The following is a 27849-nucleotide window of genomic DNA, read 5'->3' on the forward strand; positions in this document are numbered from 1 at the left end:
GGTTGGAGTTGTCTGCTCTGTGTTTTGGGAACATAGTCTAGAAAAGCCTGTGAGTTGGGATGCTTGCCTGCCTATGGCATTTTTGTGCTGGCCTCCCTGTGAGGCTTTTAGGTTTTGCTCTTTTGTGATTTGCCTGTTTGTGACTGAATTGTGTTCTGGGGTTGGAGATGTCTGTGTTCTTAGGGCAGGGAACACAGGCTTTTTTCGTATGGCCCAGTTCTATGAGATAAAACTGGAACCGAGCCTTTAATTTTGATTTCACTTAAGTTAGCGGGAAAGGATGTTGATCTAAAGCAAAGGAAGTAGCAACACAAGTACTTAATTGGCAGCTGTCCATATGTTTTCATTAAGCCTGTGATCCCTGTAATAACAAAAAGCAGTAAGTGGTCTGTAACTGCAATATAGGCAGTAGTTAAAGCACCTGCCAGGAATGGGAATTATTCTGGAGGTACTAGTCCTTGCTGGCATCCAAGGTAGGTGATTAAAATTTGATGCTTTGGGTACTATGGTAAACAACTGGTTCCTTATCAGCCTGAGTGTTTATTCATTATTTGTATACAAGATTTGTGATAAATATCAACCCACAATGGAGCGAACAATTCACTAGTTAGCTGTGCTCCTCCTGAGAGGTGCTAGATTAGGCCTGTTCGCAGGGCTTTTCGAATAACAGCACAGTGAGCAAGGTCTGGTTTTCGCAGAAGGCAGAAGGGTTGCGGGTTAGAACCATCCCTGCTTGTCCATGTTGTGTCCCAGCTGGAGAAATGGTGTAGGCGTGCCACTGGGCAGAGCTGGACAGTGCTTACCAGATGGTACGGGTCCGCGATGGTACGGCAGTAGCATCGCTCACGCCACGTTCTGCTGGAACTAGCGTGCCTGCGCAGCTAGAGCTGACTAGCTGCTTGTCAGCGCTTGTGAACGCACACAGCCTTCTCTAAACCACAGAAGAGACGCTGTCAGCTGTTCGGCCCTTTGGATGCCTCGGAGAGGCAGCAAACCGGATCAGGGAAGTCTTTGGGCATAACAAAGTCAGGCTGACTTGGCCAGGCCCATTTTGAATTAAGTCTCCGGGGTGGGAGCAGTGATACCTTATACATAAGTTTAATGCTGGATTTTTAGGTGTTAAATTTTGCCAGATAACAAATTTTATTTAAGTTCCTGCATTCGACTTCAGACTAATGCATGCTCAAATTTAGCATTCTGTGCTTAAACTGGGATTAGCTGTGTAATGTCTATGATCTCAGTTCTGTTAGCCATTTGGGCAAGTGCAGCACAGTTTTGATAATCAAGGTCGGAGTTGGTCAGATGTAACAAGTTGATTCTTCCCACAAATTCTTGCAGGTTAGGCATAGTTCTGAAAGTGCACAGTGATTGTAAAAATAAATTTTGATTTAAGAAAAATGCTTTCTAGGCATTTGTAGTATATCAAAGTAGTTTTGTTGTGATTTGGAATTCTTGCTTCTGAAGGATATTCTATTTCAAAAAGAAATTTAAGGTTTCTTGTTTAATCACTAATAATCCAGGATTACAGAACACCCTGCTTTTTTTTTTTTAAATAGTAACAGGTCTGCTTTAATTAGAAAGGCTCTAGTACAGATTAAGGCATTAGCCAAAATGGAATCCTCCCATCTCAGTGAAATAATGTGAGTGCTAGGAGAACCATTTAGATAATCAAAATTACAGAATGTTTCATTAAGGCATGCACAGTCAGTCATAGGATAAATGCTCAAAACCCAAAATCATGAACTTTTGAGACCTAGCAGATTATTTTCTTTCCCAAAATAGTCTATGACATAGGTAGCACATCCTGCAGATCTTCACCTGAATAGACCTGGTGAGGCTAATGATGTGCATAAAAGTTTGAAAGATGAGGACCTACATAAGCAATCCACAAACAAAAGATATCAAGGCTGTATTATAGCATACAAAATTAGTCAGATTCGTTTTTCCTTTACTGACAGTTAAGATTAAAACCACTAGGTATTCTATGGAGCACCAAAGTGGTGGTCTAGGTGGAGATAGCCTGGGGAAGAGTTGAAATAAACCCTAAGGAATGAAAAGTAGGAAGATGTGATTTGCTTTTTTTTGTGATTACTTTCTTGAAAAAAAAAAAAGTAATGATAGCAGTAATGCCCCGTTCATCTGTGAGACAAACCAACCATATGAAAAGTGGATAAAGAAAAATCATTCAAGATATTTTCTGTCCAATGTGATAAAATATTAATGGCTAAAAAGGATTGTTTTTTTCGCTTAATGAAGAATTCCAGTTTTCAAATCTCATTTGATTGTGTAAATCCAAAAGGGTTTTCTGCTCAGTGGCCTGAATTTTACGATTTTACTATGGCCATTTAGTCAACCAGGTTTTTAATTCAGATCTGTTGTGTTCCAGGGAATGTTTTCATCTCTGTGAAAGTGAGAGTTTCAAGACTGAAGAAGTCAAAATGCTATTGCATACTATAATTGATTTTTGTGCGTGTACAATTAGCTTAAGGTATTAATGTAAAAAGTAGGTAGCTGCATCTAATGATTTTTTTGAAGTAATCTGAACCATCTGCCTCTAGATATTAAGGAGTTCACTCTTTAATCCAGATTATGGCTGACAAACTGGTTTTGGCATTCACGTTTCACTAGCATTGTGCCCTTGAAGAGCTGATGTGGCTGTAGAAACTCTCTTGCTTACAACTGTTGGGTTTGAAAACATTTTTGGTTTGGTTTGGCTTTCTTGTAGTTGTTTGCTTATAGCTCCTTTTTTTCTTGAGAAGATGGCCTTTCTAATGAAAAGTATGTTGAGCAACCAGGTAAAGAATTTGGGACTTGGAGGTGGAGGGGAAGAAAGCAAAGAAGAAAGCACTCCTTCTGATCCAGCAGCAGCTGCAGGAATGACCAGAGAGGAGTATGAGGAATATCAAAAGCAAATGGTTGAGGAGAAGTGAGTACCTGTTCCCTTATTATCAGTATGGGGCTGATTCTTGTTAACTTTGTGCAGATAAAATAACCCAAGAAAAAGCCAAACATTCAGCTCTCTTTCTTTTATTTTTTTAAAGCAGAAGAATCTTTGCTAAAGAGACTTTCCAAAATAAAAGTTCGCCAACTGGAAATGATAAAATATTATGTTCCCCCTTCCCCCCCCCTCAATCCTGCAACTCTCTCCTACACTTTCCTGCTATCTCCACACCTTGATATGCTGGATTCATTCCTAGTTGATGTTACTGTATCAAATTTTTCCATAGGTACAAAGCTGGCTGTAGTGTAGAAGTTAATTCTAAAATGTGCATGATTTGTTCTCCTAGAACTCCATGTGGAGTACATGTTCAATACCTAATCTTTTCTTTGTCCATAGTTATTATGGCAGACATGAAAAAGTAATGAGTGCTATGTTAAATGGATGATATTTACCTAGAGAAAAGTTTTAAGATGGTTATTTTTTATAGTTGCATTTTCAGTTATTTTTTCTAAAATCTACTAAATAAAGCAGAACTTTTCAAGTGATTGAAACTTAATTTTATTTTACCTGTAATAATAATCTTTACCACTTGCTGTGTTTAAATATCAAAACACAACTAAAATAAAGGACTTAACATGTAGGAGTTCAAATCACGCATAATTATAAATAAAACAATTGACTCTTAAATCTCAGATGCATCTGTTCCTCTAATGGTCAATTACATAATGGTTGTGTAAATCCTTCATGTAAGGTGATTATAGGTGAAAGGTTAACGACTGACGGAATTTGAGGTATCTAGGTCTGTATTTAGCAGCAGCCATTTCTATCATAAAACCTAGAACAGGTATCACTTGGTTTGGAATAAAATACAGAATGTTTTGCTATGCATTTTGTCACAGGATATTTAGAAGAGAAATAACCACCCGCCAGCAGGAAGGTGCTTTATTAAGACTGAGAAGCAAAACAGGGTTCCTGGGATAGGGTAAATGTTTGGGAAAAGAATTATTTCTATAACGTTTTCAAGTGTGGCGTGTGTCCGTTACATGCTGAACTGCATTGAGGAACCGGTGCAGGAGTACTTCGGAAAGTACGGTTTGGAACTATGATAGGAACATTTGAAGCACTTTCAAAGAGAAAAAAAATAGCTCAGGACAGCGCACACTGGTGTGGTCACGTAAATGTGCGTCAGAAATCTTCGTCACGGGCAGAGCATCTGTTTCAGGGCGCTCTGGACTTCACCCAGTTTTCAGAGCAGAGATCAGAGAGGTAGAGGTGCCTTGCTGGAGTCGTACTCGGGCAGAGCTCGGCCTTTGCGTGACCATCCTGGCTTCGGGTTCTTCTCAGGTTTTTGGGTGCACAAAAATGCACAGATTGCTGTTTCCCAGGAAAATGCATAGTGTGCAGGAACAAACAGGTGGCTTGTGGTGGCGGTCTCCAGCGTGGTCACGTAGAATTTGCTTCCAGCATCACGAGAAGGGACCCCCAGTTTGTGCTGTGCTGTGTTTGTAATGTGCATCACAGGGTCTTGACTGTCACGCAACTGCTCTCATACCTCTTTCCTGTTCCCACGTGTTCCAGGGAATAATTGGATCCTCCAGAACTAAAACGTGTAAGATTAGGCCAGACACCAGGACCCAGGCGATGGTGGGAGACTGGCTGAGTGAGTTTTGCCAGGTCTTCTCGTGATGCCAGGACAAGGGAAAAGCCCCAGTCTACCTGAGCAGGAGATCTCCTCCTGACCTCAGCCTCCCGGGACACCTAAAGGGACGGGTAGTAACGCTGCGTGTGCTGCCCTGTGGGCAAACCCCAGTACGGGCTATGGCCGCTAACGGCTCCTCTGGAGAAGGAGCGGGCAACAGAAGAGGAAGGTTGAGAGAGAGAGGGGAAAATGTGCCAGAACGGCTCAAAAAAATCTCTTTCCAATCTTCCCATCAATGACTGGCTGAAAGAAGTTTAAGATGGCTTCCAGTTAATGTGAATCTCTTCTTTTGGGTGGTTTTTTTTTTTTTTTTTAGAGGGAAACCCAAAAACTCATTTGTGGAAGCACAGTAAAAATAACATTTCATCTTGCAAGTAGCTTTTATGTGACAAAATACCTATACTGAAACAAAATCAATTTTTCCATAGAATTTCCATGACAATGCTTCTGGGAAAAAAAAGGGAGAGGGGGAAGGTGAATGTCATCAAACGTCACCAAAAATTTTTGAGGAGCCACGTTTTGCAAATAAATACATAAGTAATCTAACAAAAAATTGTTCTGAATGCTTCTTAAATCTAATGAAAGCATTTTATAAAATCACAGATAAAAGTAGTACTATTCCACACAGAGAAGCTGTGGAATTCATTGCCGTAGGATGTTCTGAAACAATAAATGGATGCAGAAAAGACTAGGAGAAGTCGCAGGTGACAGAGGCCATCCCAGGCTACTAAAGACAATGATGTAAAGCGAGTTTGCAGCTCCGGTACCCTACACCACTGATCTGTGGAAGCTGGGCAGTTTTGATACAGGATGCTTATCCTCTTCTTAAATTCTTTCTCGAAGTGTCCACTACTGTCTGTTGTTGGAGATGGGACTCTAGGATAGGTGAACTTCTGGTCTGAGCCAGGAAGACCATTCTGCCATTGTGTGCGTGTTACACGAGGAGAATGTCACGTTTGCAGAACAGGAGCATTGGCAGGCAGCTGTGTCTCTTAAGTGCCTCAGTGGAATAAGCAAGGAATGAGCGTAACTTTTCTGTTCTGTTTATTGAAATTGTTCATTGTTAGAGCGAGCAGTAACAGCTAGTACAGGTACAAACTCCAGACAAGTGGTATTGCTTATCCTTCGCTCTTACAGCACTCAGGGGAACTGTTCTCAGCACAAGCTTGGGGTACAGGAAGCCTGGCCCCTTAGCGTCACTCTATTGCTATCGCTCCTTTTGTGCCTTTGGACAGGTTCCCTAACTTTGGGAGCAACTCCTGCAGGTAGCTTTTTGCAGCCAAGCAACTGGTTCAGCATAAAAGACTGTATTTTATTAGTATCTTGAAGAAACATTTTTTATGATTTCCAGGATGGAAAGGGATGCAGCATTTGCACAGAAAAAAGCAGAGCGAGCCTGTCTGAGGGTTCATCTGAGAGAAAAGTACAGACTCCCTAAGGTAAGCCTGTAGTTTGTGATCTCATGTAGTTCAGTGGCCATTTTTAAAACAAACCAACTACCCGTGCAGAGTTCTGATAATGGCAAATTGCCTTCGTTAGTGGGATGCCCCTTGCAGTGCAGTACAGAAATGGAGGAGGCTAGAGCCATGGTTTTCCCTAGTGACTGCTTCTTTTAGACCCTTGTTTCTCTGCTCAGTAGGTGAATCTGACAGATTCTTGTAATCCCTCTCTATGCTGTCAGATCTGAAACAGGTGACTAGGCAAATTGAGTACCTGGTCTGATCGTGTCTCACAGATAGCATGCGTTCTTAACTACAGCAACGTACAACCATTTAAAAAAATAAAAAAAATCCTATATCAAAGTCTCTGAAAACTCCTCTACAAGCTGTACATTTGAGTTCTGCTAAACTTCTGAAGGCTTATTTTTACTATCTTCTTCTAAGAAGTGCAAGCAAACTGTCCATTCTTTTTTTCTTTAGTGCTCCTGACGCTGTTGGCCAAATATTCCCAGGAAAACCAAAATATAGACAAAAGAAGCTTCAAAGACATTTTCAAAAAAAGGCTTCAAGAGCCTATACAGGGAACAACAAATCAGTAATTGCCTTCTGTAAGGAAAATTAAGGAAAACTACTAAAGATAGCCAGCAGGTATGATGGGAAGAAGAGAAATAAGACTTTTGTAGCAGACAGCCCAGCCTTTCAAATCTATTAGCATGCTCTGAAGGGCTGACTAATCATAAGGGTGAAAATGATGAGTTCTAGTTTTTTTAAAAAAAAGTTAGACAAATTCCTTCCCCAAAGACTTGTTAAAGAAAACAAACTGTGGTAGGGTGTGAAGGAAGGTCCATTAAGTATTGAATATTATTTTCCATTCATTTTGAAAAAGTGACTGAAGACTTATTTGCGCAAATTAGTGTCGGACCCTTTGCTACTGTGCATTTAGGGGCTCCCTAAAACTTGTGCTTCTGCTCTGGGCCACAGAATTGAAAGGCTTTGTGTCTGCCCATGACTTTCCAGGTTGTGGCGTGTGGGTGCAGCCCACTTGTGCTTTTCGGTTTTGTCCGGAGTGGGTTGTGCTGTTGGCTCCAGCGGGGTTCTGTGCTTGGGAAAGTTGTCACTGTGTTGTTTTGTAAGCTTCTTCCACGGGCAGGAGAGGGGTAATACGGGGCAGAGCAGTCCGTGTAGGGGTTTGGATCGTGCGTCTGCTCTGAACTACTACTACTGTGAAGATGTTGGTGTTTTTCAAGATTTTGTTTATATCCCACAAGGAAGCATTTGGTGGCTCTTAGTAATTTGAGAGCTTATTTATATTACTAGTACTCACCTGCCAACTCTGAGTCTTTACTGTTTACTTTCCGATCGGTACTTTCCAGTGCTTCACTGATTAATTAAAATGGAGGAAGGTAAAGAATCCATCTTGTCTAAATTTAGCTGCTAAAAAATTTAGTACTTGACCCAAGCAAGTCATTTAGGGACTCTGTCGTCAGTGGAAAGAGACCAGTGCTTCTGGCCTCATCCATCCAAACTTTCAAACAAGCGTTTAAGGTGGAGTTGGGTCACCTTCCAGTGGTGCGTGCTTCTCGCAGAGGGAGCCCAGGCTGCTACCTTAGACCAGACAGCTGAAGTCAGGTGAGATGTATTCCACCCCTAAGACCCTGGTTCTTCCAATGTTGTAGCTGGAATTAGCAGAACAACCCGATCTTTGATTCTGTGCTCACTAGCTTGAGCTTGAATCTGAACTTAGTGTGGCTGTGGAGGGCCCCGGACAGGGTCCCTGGTCATTGTCAGCTGGATGCCCTCAACTGGAGAAATGCAGGAAAGATGTGCAGGAAGCTGCTGGTGAGGGACAAAGGAACAGGAGAGAGCGGAGTGCCATCTCAGTCTTGCTGACGGGAGAGTGAATAGACAGGGATTTTGGTGGCCCTGCAACTTTTGACCCGGTTCACCAGGCGCTGTAGAGCCCTGCACCAATGGAATGAATGCACCAGAAGGCACAAAAGTCTCCTGGAGAGCTAGAAACCACAGGCTGGAGAGTTATCTTTGCTAGAATCAATGCTGTCTTAAGCAGAGTTGTACGTAGTTCCCAGAGATCTACGTAGACATTGTGCAAAATGGTTCAGAGAAGAGAGCAGGATCTTTGTTTCTTGGACTTACTGAATTATTCTACTGTGTATGTGCATAACATTTATTGGCTTCTTGTTCTGATCTCTCACGTCTCTTTGGTTTAGCCTAATATGCCGTCTTACTCTGCACTACTTGCACCACGACGCAGGTTCTCCAGTCACTCTTGTTGACTCGGTAGATTTACCGGGAAAGGGGGAAAGTTCAAGAGCTGCTTCCTCCTACCCTGACACAGACAAGCAGACCATGCGTTCCCATAGCCTGTGATACCAATGGGAGCCTTCCCTCTGATAAAACCTGGGTTGCATCCATCCCTGAACTTGAGTCTGTACGTAGGCAGTGAAAAAAGCTTATTTCTGGAAAGTCTTTGGAGGCTCAGGTTTGCGTAGGCTCCTTATTCATAGATTGTTAAAAGGTCATGTGAGTTCTCCCAGGAATGACTAATCTTAGAACGGTGTTGGTTTATATGCTATTAAACTGCTCTTAGCCTGGTCACTCCTTCATTGCTTATAAAAGATCTCTAAAGAGATTTATTTTTCCAGCTTCACTAAGATGTCCTTCACATACAATCAGGTCAAATATGGCTTCAGTGACTTGCTGAAAATTTATCATTTGAGCAAATGCCTCCTGGAAATAATGTCTGTTATCTGGAGTTACCTGGTTGCTTTTCCCCTTGCAGACAGCGTTACGACAGTCTGATCTGTGCACGCTCTGTGTTTTTTGTTCCGTCTCCTGCAGTCAGCAGAGCTTGGGGCTTGCTGGTTCATCAGTCACGTGAAGATACAGATTTCTTTGCGTTTTGGTGGCCTTTTTCATATCACCCAGCTTCCAAATAGGATGAACTGAGATATGTGTAACTAAAGGCTGGGGTCCCTGCTCTGTGGCGCAGAACTACAAAGGTATTCAGGGGCTGGAATCCAAGGGATTTCAAGGAAATTAAGAGCCTATATGCCCCTGTAAGTGTGAGCCCAGGTAGACAGAAGTCTGATTATTTTATCAATGTAATTGAAATATTCTAGCAGTATATGGCTCGTGCTTCCCAGATCCTTCTATCCCGGGATGATGGCCCTAGTCAAGGTTGAGAACTATCCATGCCACTTCTTAGTTTATATTACTTAAGCAGCAGTAATGAAATTACACAATTTTTCTACAGAAACAGGTTTTTGTGTGTAAAATTTCTATCAAAATAGAAACTGGCAATATCGGACCTCCTCACACAAATGATTTGTTCTTGACTTTTTGAACTGAGTGGGAAGGATTTAACCTGACCAAAGGTATTAAAGCTACCAAAGATATTTTGCCTTCTTTCTTCTCCTTGATCTGGAAGGAATTTGAGAAAATGAGTGGAAGCGTTGGTCAAGATTTCTTAGTGATTTCGTTTCTGCGGCTTTGCGTTCGCTGTCCAAACTTACCTCATTAAAGTCTGTCTGTGTTTTAGTGGAACTTAGGTCAGTGGCATTCAGTTCAAAAGTATTTCCTTCACGTTAAGATGATCTACCCTGTTTTCTTGTACCTAATTTGCATTTTAGATGAACCAAAATATATTATGCTGGTTGAGGTGGGGTTTTGAGACTGGGACCAAGAGCCCAGTGCAACTCTTGAATTGCAGCGGAAATCCTACGATCAATGAAAGTTTCACTGTGACAAATGCTTCCGTAATGCTCACTAACAAGAGAGACCCTGAGGGCTGTTCAAGCAGTGTGACAGCACTGCTCAAATTCATCAAGCCTTGGTCTGAAAATGACATTTATCAGGTTCCCTGTCCTAGCTCTCTGGAGTCTCACCCACAGATACCAAATTCAAGAGTCCACCAGTAAACTGGGCTTTCCCAGCAGATTGTTTAAACCCATCCCATATTCCCAGTATCTTCAAGGACTGATCTTTGACTTCACAGCCACCTCACATGCACGCACACACACACACACACACACACACACACACGCGCTCACCCCCCATCTCTGCTACGTTCTCCCACAGCACTGAACCTTTCCAGATAGCTCCTCCAGTTATCACTTTTCCTTCTCCTCAAAGTGATAAATTACTAGGGGATTAATTCAATCACTTTCGTCTACTTCCAGATCTGTGGGGACACTTACATTTTTTGGCTGGCTGTGAGCAGTGGCCTTAATGGTTTCCCCTGGTTCCCTCTCCTGCCAGGGGCTTTTGGTGGTGCTTCTGGCCCTAGGTTAGTACAATCCCTTCAGCTTGGCCCGAGGAACCAGACGTGAAGGGTTCCTTGTGGAGGATGCATTTCGAGAAGGTCTGCCACTTGCCAGTGAAGGGCTTTTTGTACAGTTTCCTCGGTGCTCTGTGAATCTAGTGCTAAATCCAAACTCGTCAATGAGTCGGTGCCGGGGCACACGTTCTCGTGCTGGAGTGCCGTCACCCTGTCCTCAAACCGCTTGACAGGCCCTAGCGCAGTTTTGGTCTGAGCCAACTGGCCACTTAGATTCCGTTACCTGGCATGACTTGGGAGCAAAGGCAAATGTGGCTGAGGAATTTTAAAACCTATCTTAGAACCTGCAAGCAATAGAATTGAATGTTTCTGCATTTTCTGTGGCAAGCACAACTAAATACTAAAATATTTGCAACCATCTCTGCTGAACTGTTTACAGAATTTCCCACTGAAACAACAGAAATGCCAGAAGGAAAGAACCCAGCAGTCAAGCAATTTAACAAAGTCACCCAGACTCAGAAAGTGATTGTATAATGTAAACACAAATTGTAAATCGTGTATTTTTTTCTACAGTGTTAGTTTGATGTTTTTCCTAACGCTGCGCTGTCAAAGGCCCTCTAGTGCCGTGTTCATAAAATTGCACCACTCTTAATCATTTGCTTGAACCCTAAAGGCAAATTACAATTTGGACAAAAAGTGCATCAGCCTTGTGACTTAGATAAAATTAGGCAATCTGTGTTTATCCAGTCGGGCAGGCCTCATTCATAAGCAGGGATGAGAAAAGTATTTTTTTTCTAACTTTGAAAACATGGGCTTTGCAACCAAAACCTTGCTAACTGACTTTCCAAGAAAGAGAAGTGCTGTCTTAAGGTATGGCAGAATGGTTTGAGACAGGTACCGGGTGGAAAAAAAATGCTGTGAAGAAATCTCAGTTAAGCTACCTCTCCTTGCCCTTCAAACGTGTCAGCGTTGAACAAAGCTTTTGTAAGCAAATTCGAAGTGGATACAGTTCTCTGTAACAACTCATTTCAGGTCAACAAACTCTCTGTAAGGACATTTGACTTAAAATTATCTGAAGGCACAGTATGACATCTCCAAAAATGAAGGTGTATTACTACACCTACAGCTTCGCATTCAAATGACCCCTTTAAATGGAACCATTATCGTCTGGAGGGTCTTTCACAGATGGTTATCAAGGTCACACATGGCACTTTGATCTCTTTTTCACTCCCTAGAGCTGTTGCTGTTATGGCTGCAGGTCCCGCTGCAGAAACGCACGCGTCTGCGCTGCGCAGTCTCGCGTTTCCAGGCGTTATCAAACCTGTGTGTCTCTTGCAAATTGCACAGGTTGCCTGCCATGCATCCTGCTCGTCCCGGCCCTTCCAGCTCAGCAGCGCGGTCCCGGGTGCCACAGGCAGACTGCGCGTAGCGCCTGCGCACGACACGAGGTCAGCGTGACCACGCGGCCCAGTGTTAGCGCAGGATCCGCTCCGTGCGTGCGAGGTGATATTGGCTCCTGCAGTAGATGTGTTAGGGACTCACAGCTATAGCCTGGCATCAAAAAGACTAGAGAAATACGCCACGTCTTCAGCTTCCCTCCTGGCAGAATATCCATCTGGAAGAGAAAGGGATGTGTGTTAGCTCTCTGCATGGCTGGGGTCACAGATCGGGGTGGAAGGAGCAAGGGCAGGTTATCCACTACGCTCTTCTGTATTCATCGCTCGCGATATACCATTTGTTCTGGGGCACGGGTGCTCAGCATAGTGACAAGAAAGAGGAAAACGTATCCCGAGGGCAAGTTTAATTACAGAAAGATTAATTATGCAAAAAAATGAAGTACAAGATTTTAAGTGGTTGATTGGATTGTAGGCCTAAATCTCTAAACACTAGCATTTTAATTAGCAGCTGAGTAGTAAAATATCATTAGGCTTTGTTTTCCTGTCGGAGGCATATGCTGAGCCAGCTACTGAACAGCTTTTCCCCACAGCCTCACCACGCTCCGCGAGGCCCCAGCTTTAAATCCCGAGAAGGGCTAGTTGTTTCGAAGGCTTCGGGACACACGTGCCCAGCTCTCAACTAGAAGTCAGTGGAGCTGGGTGTCTCTCTGCGGTTTCGAAAGTCTCCCATCCGTAGTGCTTTTTTCAGTTCCGCGATGGTGTTCAGGACTCCGCAGTCACCCTTGGCCGATGCCCGACAAGCGCACCGCCACCTCATAGCACGTACGTTCTATCAGGAAGAAAATGAAATTATGACGTGCACGCTGTAGGTCCCTGAAAAAAATTCAACTCTGTGATACAACATGGCAGCAGAATGCTCTCAGACCTGTGACCATGCATTAACTATTTTGAAAAATGAAAGTCATTTCAGGTAGCCTAGTATGGGATAGAAACCCTGAATATTACCAGTATCAATCACTAGCACACATTTTAAATGAAAGCATGAACTTCAGGACTAAGCAGGGCCCCCTTTTCAGTGCAAAATCTAAAGCTCCATGCTATCTGGGCCAGATTTATAAGAGAAAGCAGTCCCTTAATGAACCTAATCCTATTAACAGCATTGTCAACTTAGGTTTGTCATCAGAAGGATGTTTTTAGCCATGAGACATTTGATCTATGGGCAACTTTTCCATCTTTGGAGTATTCAGTGCATCACCTCCATACAAAATATTTAAAAATATGTAAATACATAAATAAATCTTTTAATTAAAAAAAAACCCCACAGCTACCTAACTCTTTATTCACTAACTGCCTTTTTTCCTGAACTGGGACCTAGTAATCAATTAACTGCTGCAAGGTCTAAACACAGGGGCTTGAGGTGATGGTACCTGTGATGCAGGAGAGGAACATCTGACCACAGGCCCGTCCAACCTGTCCAAAGACCTCGTCTGCAGCACGGCAACCTCTCCCCATGGGCCCCACCACCCCTTTCACATCGCCGATCTCAACGTATATCCACCGTGTCACCTCAAATGCTGCCGCTCTCTGTCACAGTATTGTCACATCGGTGCCGTTCTTCTGTCCAAGTGCTGGGGGTGGTGGTGCGATATATGAATTTCTAGCACCTCAGGAAGGGGCTGTGCCATCTGCTCCAAGCAGGTGGATCCCTTCCCCTAGTCAAAGCACTTCTGTGGGCACTGCTCCACAAGATCTCAGTTACTGAACAGCAGGATGTTTTTTGTTCACTGATATTTAGAGGGAAAGAGTATTCAGATGCAATCAGGTGTCTTTTCAATAACAAGTGCTGCTAAAGGCATTAAAAAGGAAAGCTTCTCGCCATGAAAGGGACACGTAGTCATGTAATCTCGAACAGCTCTTGCTCTATTGTGCTGTGATGGGAATATTGTTAAGACTTGATGTAGTGAATAGCGCCATTCCAGAATTAAAGGATTTTTTACTTCCACGCATCTCTTACATAAGCTCTAGCTGTGCCACGGGGGATGCGTATTGACCAGGCAGAAAGAGAAACTCGTCTCAGGAAAAGCTCTTCAGTGCATACAGGCTTTAGACAAGTATCTGAAAACAGATATTTGCTAAGCCTGAAGAATTCTTTTGCTGATCTAAATGTTTTCTTAATAGGCCAGAGTGAAACAGCTGTGGATCCACTGTGGAAAAATGGAGTCATTGGAAAAGTGGATGTCAGGAGGCAGCGGGATCAGGATTGCTCCCCGAGAAGGTCCCGGCCGGGTTGATGGGGGACCCTGGCACAAGCAGCGCCCTCACCCACAGGCACAGCCCGCGGGCTCTGAACAGCAGACGGAGCTGGGGCTGGCAGCAGGGTCCAGTGACAGCCCAGTGGTCGTCAGGGAAGGCAAAGCACGGTCCATCCTGGAAAACCGGCCAACGAGCCAGGCTCAGCAGGGAACCACCTCGGCACAGGCACAGTTGTGATGCAGCTCAGGGCAAGACTGGGGCCTGGCAGGAGCTGGGGGCAAGGGGCTTCTCACTGAAGCCAGTTTGGGCAATGACGTGATGGTGCCCGTGAGACCCTGACAGCTGGGGTGTCAAGCACCCTCCAACCTTCCCTGTGCTCCAAACTATGATCCCTGTGTAGGGATGGTACAAGAGGTGTTTGCGGGGGAGAAGGCTGGTGGTTCCAACCTGTGGCTCCTCGTACCTACCTGTGAGGTGCCCGCGGCCCTTGGATGGCGTAGGTCGGTACGGGGCTGCTGTATTGCTTACCAAAAATCCCACTTGCAGGTCAAGGCAAGATGAACTCTGACTTTGTATGTAACCGGTGCATTATAGGTGGTGAATCACAGGATCAGGTCTGGATTCACCTCCCTGAGGATCTCTGCGTGTAAGCGTAGGTAAATTGTATGAGAGGATAAATTAAACGTAAGGAAAGCGGTGCATCACACAGTGATGCTGGAAGAGAGTTCGGCTCCCCTGTGGATTAGTCTGTGAGCTTTGATCTCTTTTGTTTAGAATCAGACTTCATATAAACAGATGTTGAGACTGTCCGTTTTCTGCTTACACCTGCGTATCATGTATGCATAAAGAATTCCGTATTATATCGCACCGGTAACAAAACAGCTCTGAGTCTGACTACTTCAGATGCAAGATCAGGGTCAAAGAATGTTACCAGGCACTAGGACCCTATCGCCTATGCCGTTGAATTGTCAGAATAGCGTCTGACCCAGTTTTGGCCTGGGCAGTCTCCCAAGCAGTTCCCAGGGCCGGTTTGGGAGTTCGGACAGGCATTCCCAACAGGCATTCCCAACAGGCCGTTAGATGGGACCACCCTGTTCGGTAGGGCGAGAGAGTTCAATAGCATCGCAGTGGGTTGTTCCAGGCCAGCTGGCCTTGGGGCAAGAGACCGGTGCCAGGCATATTTAATTTACTAGACCAGACGTTGTTTCTGTGTTCTCAGAGATCCTAAAAGAGTGGCTGAACGCTTGCAGAGACCTGAAGACTCTGGAGAGTAAAGTCATGAGGAGAGAGGCCATCCAGTCCAGCGCGGCTTTGCCGGGGTCCAGAGGGGCTTTCTGTATGGGTTTGTTAGCGCCCGTGGCCCCAGCCGTCCCGGCCGTGAGGCGTGCCTGCGTTGGGTGCCCTCTGTAGCGCGGGCTGAGCGTGTTCTGATGCAGGGTACGGCCTCTATCTCTGTCAGAGCCGTATCCGGCCTCGGGCGAGTACCAGTCCCCGCGTGCGTGCGTGCTGGGACGGTAGGGATCTGCACGCCCTGCCCGCGCTCTGATTGCCGGCTGCCGGCTGAAACTAACAGGCACGCGGTGTTTCCACACGCCTGATCCTGCCTTTCAGATGGGAGCGCTTGGAGCTGCAGGCTCACTGTGCGCTTGGGCTCTTGCAGCATTAGCCTGACTTTAAGAACATCCTGTGGGAAAATGGTCGGGTCTCTCCTTGTGAGAAAATGAGCTTATATTATTTCCACCAGACTTAAAAAAAACCCAGCAGGTAAAATCAGAAACTTAATGCTACATTTCCATTTCAAATCAAACTAACAGAACCAGATCTGTCAAATTTTAGAAGAAAGCGAAGAGGGCACACACATCTTATGTGCTTCTTGGCTTGTCGTTGAGCAACCCTACCCCGTTGAAGCTCATGCTAGGTCTATTCAAGGACAGGCTAAATGCCAGCTGGGTAGAGGCAGGTAACTTGGGCAGAATTGTACTGCTTTAGACTACATCCGGAGACATTCTTCTACAGTCAGAGGACACTTTGAACCCCCAAACTGTGTCGTGCATCCTGTCTCAGACTTCAGTAGGACAGGGGGCTTTGGTGCAAGGATGTGCCAAACAATTGTTCACATCACCAAAGTGGCCTTTGTGTGCGCCGTGTGGGCGTCTCTCCGCATAATATACGGTAGCGTGCAGTGATGATGTCTTAAACGAGAAATAGTTCTAAAGAAAAGAACACGTGTGATTGTCTGCTTAGGGGGACTTTTTCAGTAATTAACACAGCGTCTTTTTTTATTATCCCTCACTGCTACTTGGGAGAATTTTGAGAGGGCTAACTCCTCCGATAGCCGGCACTTGCTGATGAAAAGCTTAATACGCTTTTTCCTGCTGTACAATCAATAAAGAATACTTCTGCCAACTGGGATATTGTTTCTAGCTCCCACAGATCTGATAGCAGCAACCCTTATGTAAAGGAGTCAAGAGACATCCTCACCCATTTTAGCCACGTAGTAGTAACCATCACGATGCACCTTTCTGTATTTCCGTAAGAGATATGGGGATAAACCAGGTCGAAGGGAAGCAGTTACTGCAAACGTATAGCTGTACAAATACATGTAAGAGTAAATAGCGGCTATGCAGTCAGGCTTCCCAGTCTGCCTGTCCTCGCTAAGGCCTGGAACCACACAGACATTGCTCGTATACGCCCTTCCATTCATTCTTGCGTTCATTCATTCATGCAGACCCAAGACCCCTCTCACTCTCAAAAACACCTCCTGCTGACAGCGTTGCTGCTTATTCATATCAGGCCTTTGCTGCTGTCATGCTTCATTTTGGAGATGTAATGAGGCATTAATGCTCATCTTTGATGTGTGAACTGTGTCAAAATATCCTGTTCTTCTGAGCTCTGGATCCATCAGAATCCACCACAAAATGTGAACAAAATCGCCATTGTTTGAAAAATTGACATAGCCCCACTGACAGAGCGTTTCAGCGGGCAGGCAGGAAGCAAGTGTGCGTAGCACTTACTGCATCTCAGCCCTTTTAATTGCTTAACCAGTTCCTTGTCCTGTCTCCTTGTGCTTCTCAGACTCACACCCAACCTCCATCCTCGCTTTTGTCGTCTACGTCCTCCTATTACCCCGCTTACCAACACTGCAACGCTGTGCAGAGCAGCCCCTGCCCTTCGTCACAGCTCAGAGATGCCAACCAAAGACCTAGATATAGCTTAGACATGCTTTGGGGAAGACGGAGACCTTTTTCCCAGTAATTCTTTCCTAAGTTTAATGCATCTTTCTTCAGGAAGGCTTCAGTTTAATGCTGGTATCTAAAAATACCCTCCACCACTTGAATACGGGACCGGTAGCCACACAGTTTTTCTAAAGCTGTTGCTTCATCGACCAAATCCCACACCAGACGACAGCCTAGGCAGTACATGGCAGCGTGTCTTTGGTCGATACAAATAGCTCGTAGTGGAATTTCTGCACTATCAGCACGGTAACACATATGGCAAAGATGTCGTCTAAAATGGCGACGCTGAGGGCTTCAGTTTTGACACTACTAAACCCTTCAAAGAAATAAAATCCACGTTTGCTGAAAAATCTTAGCATTTGTGTGGGGGCTGACTGAGTCCCTGAATTCACAAGTCGTATCTAAAAACTGTGACTGAAAAATCTGTGCATATGTTTCAGTTCTCCCTAAAACAAACAAACGAACAAAACCGAGACTCGGCAGTAGATCCTGGGCTAGCAGAAATACCCTCACGTACTGTTTTTATTTCCTGCTTTTTTTATCAGAGTGAATTGGATGAGAATCAAATACAGATGGCTGGAGATGATGTGGGTTTGCCAGAAGACCTTCAGAAGATGGTGGCAGAAGATCAGGTGGAAGAAGAGGACAAGGACTCTATCCTGGGACAGCTGCAGAACATCCAGAATATGGACATGGACGCGATCAAAGAAAAGGCACAAGCCACCTTCACCGAAATGAAACAGGCTGCTGAGCAGAAATGTTCTGTGATGTAGAAGAGACGCCACTATCCCAGGGCTGTGCATTCAGTCTTGTCTCACAGGGGCTGCAGAGTGAGGGCAGGCAGAGGGGTGCACTTAGCTCTATAGCATTAAATGTAAATATAGAACAGCGAGAGAGAGAGAGACTTTAAAACCCCGAGGGGGGGTGCGTCAGAATTTACGTGCTGTGACTGCTTAGCGTGACGTTAGAACTGATCCTTCTTTTTTAACACAACATTTTTCCCCGTGGAAAAAATGGCTTTAAAAAGATAATATTGGGGAAAAAATGTGCCTTTTTCCATTTTTTTCAAAGTGATCAAAATGCTATTAAATGTGTGTTTTTAGCAAAATTGTGCTTCTGATGCATAACATATAGGTAACCACTCACTCAATGCTGCTTTCAGAAATAAATACATATATTTCTAATAAAACCAGGCCTGATTCAAACATTTTGAAACAAACCCAGTATTCAAATGTTGACATTTTCTGCAAAAACTTAAAAAATCGTTTTAACCATCTCTGTAGTAAATACAGCAAAAGACAAAAAGTGAAGCATATAACTACAGCTTGGGATAAAAACGTCATCATACGTAGAACCGAGTGCGGACTTGCAGGAAACCAGGGCTCGGTAGCTATCTGCAAACCACGGTCAGCCAGCAATGCAGACTTCGCCAAGCCGCTTCAATTTCACAGCCTCTCGGGCTTCAAACGCCGCTCAAACGCCAAGTGACAGCGGTGGCTCTCCGCTCGGCTGCCACGCACGCCAAATTCTGGGGCCTGGGGTACCTCCGAATAGCTTGTGTAGGCTAAAACGAGCTCACCGCATCTACTCCAGGAGCTCTCTCCGTACAGGGCTAAACATAAATCTGGCCCCCCTGGAAGATTATGCTGGGGCAGGGCACCTAAACGCCAAGAAAAAGCAGGGCTTTCGCTAGTGCCACATCTGACCGCGTCTGTGGGACCGGCAGGATGCAGTTCAATGGTTTCAGATTCAGGACCAAGCGAGATTTTCTTTGCTGTTGTTCAGAGTTTTTCCCTAGGGAAAACGTACGTAGGCGTTGGCCACCCCAACAAGCGGAGCTGCTGCTGGCTAACAGCCCGAGCAGCCTGGGCAGGCGACGATGGGGCCACCAGCCCCATGGTTACAGCAGGTACGAGCATCAGTCTGTCTCTGCGCTTGCGTAGCTAGAGTGGTTATCATGCGTGATAACCCACACGAAAGCTGTACAGCCCTTGCACTTGGGTGATGTATACCATGCTGCTCCCGAGGGGCTCAGATATTCTGTAAAATGAAGGACTTTGTAAGTTCTCCAAGAGCCAGCCTGCAAATTAAATTTGCAAGTGAATACATGTAGCACCTTCCTACAGGTTTATAAGTCTCTCTTTCTCTCTGTCTTCACCCAATCAAGTAAAAATATTCATTTTAAATGAATAAATGCACTAAGTATGGTTTGTCTCCTTTCTTTCTCTCTTTTCCTTCCTTCCTTCCTTCCTTCCTTCCTTCCTTCCTTCCTTCCTTCCTTCCTTCCTTCCTTCCTTCCTTCCTTTTCTCTGTCTTTTCACTCTTTTGTCTCTTTCTCTTTTCTCCCTTTTTCCTCTCCTCTCCTCTCCTCTCCTCTCCTCTCCTCTCCTCTCTTCCCTCTCACTCTTTCTTCCTTAATCCTGGTCTCAGGTATTGACCTATGAAATGAAAAACAGATACGATGACAATGCACACCAGCTGTGGAATCCAGTCTGTGCTGAGCCCCCTTTGCCTGGGTTGGGTCATGTCCTCCAGCCCCACAGGACGGTGGTGGCTCTGCCAAGCCCCGGTGAGTTACGGTGCTTTGCCCAGAGAAGGTGGGTGATGTGATGGGCTTCCTGGCAGGTCCCATCCCCAACAGGGAGGACCTGCTATGGGTTGCAGAGAACAGCTGGGCGTCCCCAGCAGTAGGTACAGGAACAACACCTGCCTTTGCGTCTGGCGACATAAACCACGTCTTGCAAACACCTTCATTGCCTCCGTTAGTCGTCCCCGGGGTGCGCGCACCGTGGCAGGACTGAGTCATCCCGTCTGGCAGCCCCAGCCGACACCTCGTGCTGCTGCAGGTGGAGCGAGGCTGGCGGGTGCCGAGGGGCTGCACCACGCCTGGCCGCCGACAGCTTCAGGAGCACCTCCCGGGCGAGGCGCAGTACGGCTGTGGAGACACCGCAGCAGGCACTTGGTGGAACCGTGGTTTCACCGTGCCTGAGCAGTGCAGAGCATCTTCCCATGCTCGCTGGGACGGTCCCTCTCCCTGCGGAGGGGAACAACGCTCACCCACAGCTACGCGGCCGCAGTGCCGAGGGGCCGGCAGACACACCAGATCTTAGGAGGATGCGAGCCTGTGCCACGCCTGCAGTGTTTTACCGGTCGCAGATTCTCCTTTTTGGCAAAAAGTCACCTGTGCAGCGAGGCAGAGAGGAGGACGAGGGGGGGAGGTTCACCCCTCTCCCGCTCCAGCGGGCTGCCGAGCGCCAAGGCTGCCGGGAGGGTCACCCCGTCACCTCCCACCGCAGCGCTGGCACAGACGCGGTGACATGGCGAGAGGGCGGAGAAAATGAGGTGCTTTTAAAAAGCCCGTTATCACCGATGGGTATAATGGTGCCGTCCCCCGTGGCTGCAAAAGGTCAGAGGGCAGCGTGTAGCTTTATGGGTTCATCACGTATGGGTCACGGTTTCTTCATCTGGGCAAATACACTTGTCTGTATGTCTTTTATCTCTTTTCTACTAGAATCCCTTACAGCATTTCAAGCTGATCGCCTTTTTTTCCCTAATGTACCGGTGAGCACACAGGCAAACGCTTTCCAAAACCACTCCTGCCACACATACGTTGAGATGTTCTTGTCTCTTACAACGTCTCTGGGCGGCAGGAGCGCAGATCCAAAGCACATCGTTATTGGAATCTCCGTGTGCCTTGAGCACATGACTTTGTTTCTACCTTCGTTCCGTGCGTGGGACTGTCTGCTGCCGACTGTCCAGCTCCAGCTCCTCTCCAGCCAGAAGTCACTTGGAGGGAATCGCCTCCAGACTTGTGGGGATCGGCGTCGTGAGCAACGCTGGCCCAGGTCTGTAAAACACGCAGATCACTTACATCACTTTGGTGTATCGAGGAGGAGAGCTCTGGGCAAAACCCTGTTCTGGGCTGTCAGCAGGAGACGGAGGCGGTTTCTAATTTCCCTGAACGAGCCAGTTCGCTACTGGGAAAAGGAAACTGAGATTCCTTCCTATAAATAAAGCAAGATATGAAACTGAACCGGTGCCTGCATTTTGCTTGCCAGGGCGCGAATTGCTTCCTCCACTTGTCGTTTACTTGGAGGGGAGGACAGGAGATGCATCATGACTTTCTGGATGTCTAGCTTATTAAAAAAAAAAAAAATCAGACGAAAAGTGAAAATGTCATAAAGTTGTAGGGCAAACCCACTGCAGATCACTCCAGCCCCTTTATCCCTGCCGCCCAGGTGAAGAGCTGGGTGAGGCACTGACGCCGGCTGTGAGGAGAGAGCGGGTCGTTCCTAGAGGAACGTGTCCATTTTGGCAACCGCCTGCCCTTTCCCATGGCGTTGCCAATGGAAGAGCGTGCCCCTGTCCCGCTCCGGAAGGGAGACGCGGGGGAAGGCTGCCTTCTGCGTGGGCCTGCGAGGGGCTGCTTCTGCTTTGCTCTTCAACAGAAAAATCCTCTGGGCAAGAAAACAAGACAGCCAGACAAGTTAGAAGTGAAGAAAGGTGAGAAGATACCTTCAGAAGCTACAGAAAACATCCGATGTTTTTGTCTTGCTCTAGTTTTTACCATAAGCAGATTTTTTTTTTTTTTTTAATATAGCTGCTCCCTGCGCCAGGCTGCCGTGATGCCCGCTGCCAGCAAGGGCCTGGCAGACCCGGGCGTGCGAGACAGCTCTGCGCATGTTGGGCCACCGTATCAGCCCTGGCAAAGGGCAATCAACCCTCGACGGCTGCTTTAACTCTTTTCGCCAGAAAGACTTCCTTCTCCTCCAAGTCTAGTGGCCAAAGACCTTTTCGTTTTCTCAACGGCCCTTCACCCACGGCCCTGCCCGCGGGCAGCAACGCTGGAGTTAGCAGCGTAGGGAGAGGGAGGGGGGCAGCTGTTGGTCCCGTCCTCCATGGGACAACTTCGTGTAGGGCGGTTCTTGGATGCAAGAGATCACCTTGGAAAAGCTCTTTCAGCAATCAGTATTCAAACATAAGCTGCATAGACTTGTTTGAAAACCTGTTATCTAATCTCTTCCCCATTGGAGTCCCAAGAAAATAGGCCTTTTCTTCTTACTCGCTTCTTTCCTACTTAAGAAACACAGATGTTCTCATGTTTACCTTCTTCACGTTCTCCAGAGGATGCCCGTGTCCATTCAGAGAGGGATGTCGGTGGCTCTGGTATTGTAACAGGTCATTTCTTTAGTGGAGAAGACCGATCTTCAGCGTGTCCATCAAGCATCAGACCTAGCAAATGGCAACTCAGTCTCAGACGCTCTGCCTAAACCCACCAAGACTTCTGATCAGATTTCTGTCTCTTGGGATCCTTCTCTCCCATGTCACCAGAGAATTTAATTATATATGTGGAAAGACAAGTGGGGTTTTTTAGGAGGTCTTTACACAAAGCAGTTAAAATAGCTGCCAGCTCAGCTCGACCAGCCTCTGGTTTGTGAGGATCAATCCATTTCCCTCTGTATTTGCCTAAAGCTGGTGGGTGTCTGGAGACTGAATTGTCTTACCTATAAAACACCAAAGTAAACAAGCCTACGGCTTTTGACCTTCGAATTGAAACGTACCTGGGACATCCTGAAAATCTTCCTGAAAGCATCTGGTGGTTTAAAGGAGCTAATTAAATTCCTCAGCACATATAGGATCAGCATTTTCACTGTTTAAAGGGTCAGAGAAGAAAGTACAGTCAGAATCACCAAACAAGCGATTAATGAGCTTCCAAAAAAAATGTCAGGGCTGGCAGAGGCGAGCAGGGCTGAGAGGTGGCCGCGGGCTGGCGTGGGACGGGGACCCCCCCCATCCACAGCGTGGGTCGCTCCCCAGCGCCGGCGCTGGCCGCAGCCACGCTGATCTGCTGCTGGGAGGGGAGCGCGCTGTGTTAGGCTCCGTTTTTAGAGCCAGAGACTTAAAACCCCTCGGTCTGGAGTGGCAGAGCTGGGCTACATCGCCAGAGGTGCTGGTTTCTGCCCTGAGCCCCCGCGCAGACAGTTTCCCTGGGGTGCTGGGGCCAGGTCTTGCACCTTCCCTGGGGCTGGCCTAAGGCTGGGCACAGGAGTGGTGGGGTCCCAGCCCCATGGGGGGGGGGGGCTGAACTGTTGCCCCAAATCCCCGAGAGCCCCCCCATGATGGCCGGGGCACAGCTGCAAATCTGCCCTGCCCTCAGCAGGAGCCTGATCCCCACCGCGCTGGAGGTGACCGCCCCGCTCCTGCACAGCTCATCCCTCCAGCGCCGGCTCTCCCCGTCCCCAGGCACCAGCCGCAGTGGGGAGGCACGCGGGCAGGAGGTGGCGGGGCCACACGGGGTACACGTCACCGGGCACGCAGCTCTCTGGATGCTTTAGCCCTGGGGACAGACCGTGGGGCAGCCTGGAGCAGAGCGGGCAGGCAGAGAGGCAGCACACTGACTCTGCTCAACTCTTCAGGAAAAGGAAAGGTCTTTTTCCAAGGCCCTTCTCCTAAACAACCTTTGTCCTAAGGCTGCTGGAACCGTCAGAGGCAGCCACCGCATGTGTGTGTGGGGACGCGCTCGTGTGCCTATGCGTGCACAAATGCACGTGTACGTATGTGCATGCACCTATGCACATGTGCATGGACGTGTACATGTCTGTACGCGTGTGTGTGTCTCTGTGCGTGCTGCACGGCAGAGGAGCAGATTGAAGCATCAGGTCACATGGGAGCTGCTGCTGGACGGACCCTACCTGGGATTTGGGTTCTTATAGTTAATAGGATCGCTGGAGCTCAAGGCCGTCATCCCATCAAGATAAACGTCTCTAGTGCCCACTTTTAAGCAATCCGAATTCAATTAGGCTAATTGGAAAACAAGTAAAGAAGGATTGCATTAATATAGCCTTAAAGCATGACCCTCCGCTCCCTCCCTCCGGAGGGACGGCTGAGCGTGGCGAGCCCAAATGTCGGAGCCCTGACGCCAGCCCGTGCTGCTCACCGCCCGGAAAGGGCTGCCCTGCTCCCGGAGCAGCCACGGCCCATTCCAAACCCGCGGCCAGGACAGGCACCGGGGCAGCACGCTCCACGGGGGCTCAGGCACTGTGCTGCACGGGGGCTGCTCCGCACTCGCTGCGGGGTTCCTGCACGCCACAGAGCAAGTGGTGGAGAGAACACAACCCCCTCCTGGGGGCAGCTGAGGAAAAAACCGCAGCAGAAAAAAAGCAGGAGGTGACTGTCAAGGTACGAGTGATGCAGCGAGGGGAGGAGGCAGCACTCCCTCATACATCCTGCTTTCAAGAAGGTTCTTAAACCGCACGCTTAGGAACTTGTGGGGAGAAAGCGAGCAAAGCCTTTTTTTTCATTTTTTTAACAATCCGTTGGGTGATACAGAGCATACAAACTGAAGCAGGGTACAGGCTGCTGCTGGGTGAATATTTCCCCCTTTTCCTTCTGCCCACGCACCCCCCCACACCCCCCGATTTGCTGTGTGACCTGGAAAGCCCCCTTTATCTTTCAGGGAGGTGCTCCCGGCTGCACATCGCTGGTCTGGAGACTGATGTCCCACCTGCAGAGTGACTTCAGCTTCCAGTGTCTGCTCTGCAAGGCAGTAATTACTTCAACTTGACATAAAGAAAGGACAGGAGGAAAGGAAGTAAGAACCTGTGGCATTTTATGGTGCTGATTTCGTTGTGTGAAGCCACGTCCCGTACGCATGTCTCAACAGCACCAGCAGGATCAAAACTGGTCCCATTTAGTCTTCACTATGCGTGCACAGGAAGGACGTTGCGCTTTAGAGGCTGTCTTGAGAATTTTTGTTAGCTTCCAGACATAATTTCAGCAGTAATCGTTGTAATAATATATTGCAAAAAAGTAAAAAAGATGATGGAACGGGGGCTATCTTTTGGAAAGGCAAGTAACAAATCCCACCTATTTCATCCCCTAACGAATATTCTAAAATTTGATCCTGATAATTTCCAAAGGTAAATGGTCTTTGCGAAGCTCTGGCGTACCACGGTACCAATTTCTGAGGCTTCATACTAGTATGACATCTACCTCAGGGGACTCTGTGGCAGCAGGGGATTTAGCTAACAGTCGGTACGTTAGACCCAAAGGGAAATGCTCAGTTACCTTTGCCATCCTCAACTCCGTCAGTCTCTGACTATCAGCGGAACCGTTAGACTTCCTCCCTCCGCAGAGCAGCGTGACGCCCCACGTGCGAGTGTCAGAGCACCCACAGTCCGCGCCTGAAGCACGGCAAGAGAGCAAAGATAGATCTGGAGCTGGCAGAGTCAGAGCTGCTCTCTGCGCTGCTGCAGGGTTCGGTTTTCTTTTCAGGTTTTTACAGATTGTGACCAAGGGAGTTGCTTCCTCTTCTGACAACTCCACTCCCCTGCAAGAAGGATGCTACAGTGACAAATGCAGTTCCATACTGCAAATATAACTGTAATAATCTACTGCTGAGGAAAAGGGATCCTTCTCTGCTAGGGAGGAGGGTCTCTCATGTACTGCGTGGGATGTGTACTCTGCTTTGGGGGTGGAAGTTCGCTTGCTGTACATTCTCATTGTGATTATCAGGAAAAAAAAAAAAATTGCGCCTTGTCCTGTATTTGACAATGTTGACAGATGCCCTAAAAGCAGCGTCGGTGCCCTTTACAGCCCTTACAGCCAGACCAGAGCCTGGCTAAAGGGTTTTTGCTCCTTTGTCTCACCTTGCTATCTTATTTTGCTACAACAAGCAAAAATGATTCCCAAGTTTGCCCAGGGCTTCTGGGGGGACAGGCATGTTTTGTGCTGGTTGTGAGTGCCATAAAACCCCAGCTCCAAATTAGAAGAAATTAGGGACATTGCACAGTTCATTCATCTTCGCTAATAGAGTTCTTGCGAAATACACATGTAGATTAAAGGAACACAATGGCCCCTGGCTGATTGCTTTGAGTACCCTCCAATGCCCCTACAATGGTACTGACTTGCTTTTCATATTGTGCACAAAAGCCACACTAACCTTTTCTTGTCTCTTCTGTTGGCCTCTTCCCTCTTTGCCAAGGGACCGCCGAGTTCTTTCGCCCTCTCCTCCCCCCAGAAGCAGCCAGTGAAGGCAAACCTCACCTGGAGCTAGTAGGAAAAGCTGAGCACTTCTAAAAGGAATTAATTTGGGGGCATCAGATCATAAACCCTTAAAAGTTGTGGGCGCCAGCAGAGGCAAGCACTGCCAATCTTTGTTTTGAGGCAATTTCTCTGGAAAAATCTACATAAAATGCATCCTGTTGGGGCTGGGGCGGGGGGGGGGGAGGGAACAAAAATGAAGACTTGTTGAGAGAGGTCATACCTTTTATTAGACTAGCTAATATAGCTGGAAAAAGAAGCAGCAGTGATGGTTTTCACTCACATACGCTCTCCTCAGGTTTGAAATGGAAGCATCTTCAAAGGTAAGTGCAGGCTGGAAACCACTCTGGATGTTACCGTGTTTGTCACTTAAAAAGTCACAAAAGACAGCTGGTGCCTCAGAGGAACTGGCAAGTGCTAGCATAAAACGTGATAAAGCGATGGGAAGAGAAAAGCAGGAAAAATGTTGATGCAGGAAGGAGTACGTGGGAGGCAGGAGACACGAGGCCGTTGCCTGGATAGTACTGCGCCGAGTCCGTGTCCTCCACCAAGGCAAGTACAAAGTAAGGTGTGGGATTTGGCGCTCTGCCTTTCCTCCAACAGCAGTTTGTGGCTCTCCCGTGAAGCCGCGGCCTGCCCGCTAGCCTCCCAGGCCACACGCGCGCCGTGGAGGACAGGGTCACAGAATCAGCTCTTCTCGCAGGGTCTGTGCTATACCAGCACCTTGGAAATGTCCTCAGCAGTACTGCCTAGCGCGCTGCCCAGAGCCGTGAAGGCTGAAGGGCTGAGCCCAGCCCTGAAGCCAGAGTCCATCCTCCCCGAAAGCCCGCGCGCACTTCTGCTCGGTCTGTAAACCTGGCCTTGAGGGCAGCCAGGCGCAGGGCAGGTATCCCGAGAGGGGACCAGAGCATCGGCTTTTACCTCTGCCCCCGCAGTGCTTTTTACCCCGTGCATCCGACACAGAGCAGTGCCACAGCATCCTCCGGCACGTCGTCTTCTGAGCGGCTACCTGTGACACCGCTGCACCGGGACGGACGCAGGCTGGAGCTGCCGAGCGAGAGGAATTCGGAGAGGCTCCGAGAGCCCGCGGGGCGCTGAGCCGGGCCCCCACTGTCCTCCGGCCCGGGCCCCCCCCGGGGCTCCCGCCCCTCCCCGGCCCCTCCATGGAGCCGCCCTTTCCCGAGCCCGTCCGCCGCGCTCCCGGCAAGCGGCTCCCGCGGCTCCCGCCGTCCCGGGCGCTGCCGTGCCGGGCCAGTCCCCCCGCGCCCGGCGCACCGGCAGCCGCCTGTCCCACGACGATGTCCGACGGCGGTCGGCCCGGGCAGCGCGGCCCCGGCCCCGGCGCCGGTTACGGGGCTCGGCGGGGCGCCCGGCCAGGGCCGGCCCTCGGCAGCGGCCAGGGGCCGGCCCGCCCCGCCTCGAGGGCCCCGGATGGCATCGCCCGGCGCCGTCTGGGGCCGGGGCCGGCGGGGCGGGGCGGCCGGCGGGGCGGGGGGGGGTGGTGTGTGTGTGTGTGTGTGCGGGGGGGTGTTGAGCAGCGGGCGC

General features: G+C 47.9%; 1 protein-coding gene across 1 annotated transcript; it reads left to right on the plus strand.

Moving 5' to 3' along the window:
- Positions 1 to 2749: 2749 nt before the first annotated feature.
- CPLX4 (complexin 4) lies at positions 2750 to 18451 on the plus strand. Its single transcript, XM_054808905.1, has 3 exons — positions 2750 to 2926; positions 5992 to 6079; positions 17808 to 18451. Exons 1-3 carry the CDS (start codon positions 2760 to 2762, stop codon positions 18033 to 18035), a joined length of 483 nt encoding a protein of 160 aa, XP_054664880.1. The 5' UTR covers positions 2750 to 2759; the 3' UTR covers positions 18036 to 18451.
- The last annotated feature ends 9398 nt before the right edge of the window (positions 18452 to 27849 follow it).

This window comes from Grus americana, chromosome Z (genome assembly GCF_028858705.1).
Source record: "Grus americana isolate bGruAme1 chromosome Z, bGruAme1.mat, whole genome shotgun sequence".
Classification (NCBI taxonomy): domain Eukaryota; kingdom Metazoa; phylum Chordata; class Aves; order Gruiformes; family Gruidae; genus Grus; species Grus americana.

Excerpts from the sequence above, each read along its gene's own strand:
- CPLX4 (XM_054808905.1), top strand. The coding sequence starts at position 2,760 with ATGGCCTTTCTAATGAAAAGTATGTTGAGCAACCAGGTAAAGAATTTG. Across the intron at positions 2,927-5,991 it reads AAGCAAATGGTTGAGGAGAA|GATGGAAAGGGATGCAGCAT; the intron begins GTGAGTACCTGT and ends TATGATTTCCAG. Across the intron at positions 6,080-17,807 it reads AAAAGTACAGACTCCCTAAG|AGTGAATTGGATGAGAATCA; the intron begins GTAAGCCTGTAG and ends TTTTTTTATCAG.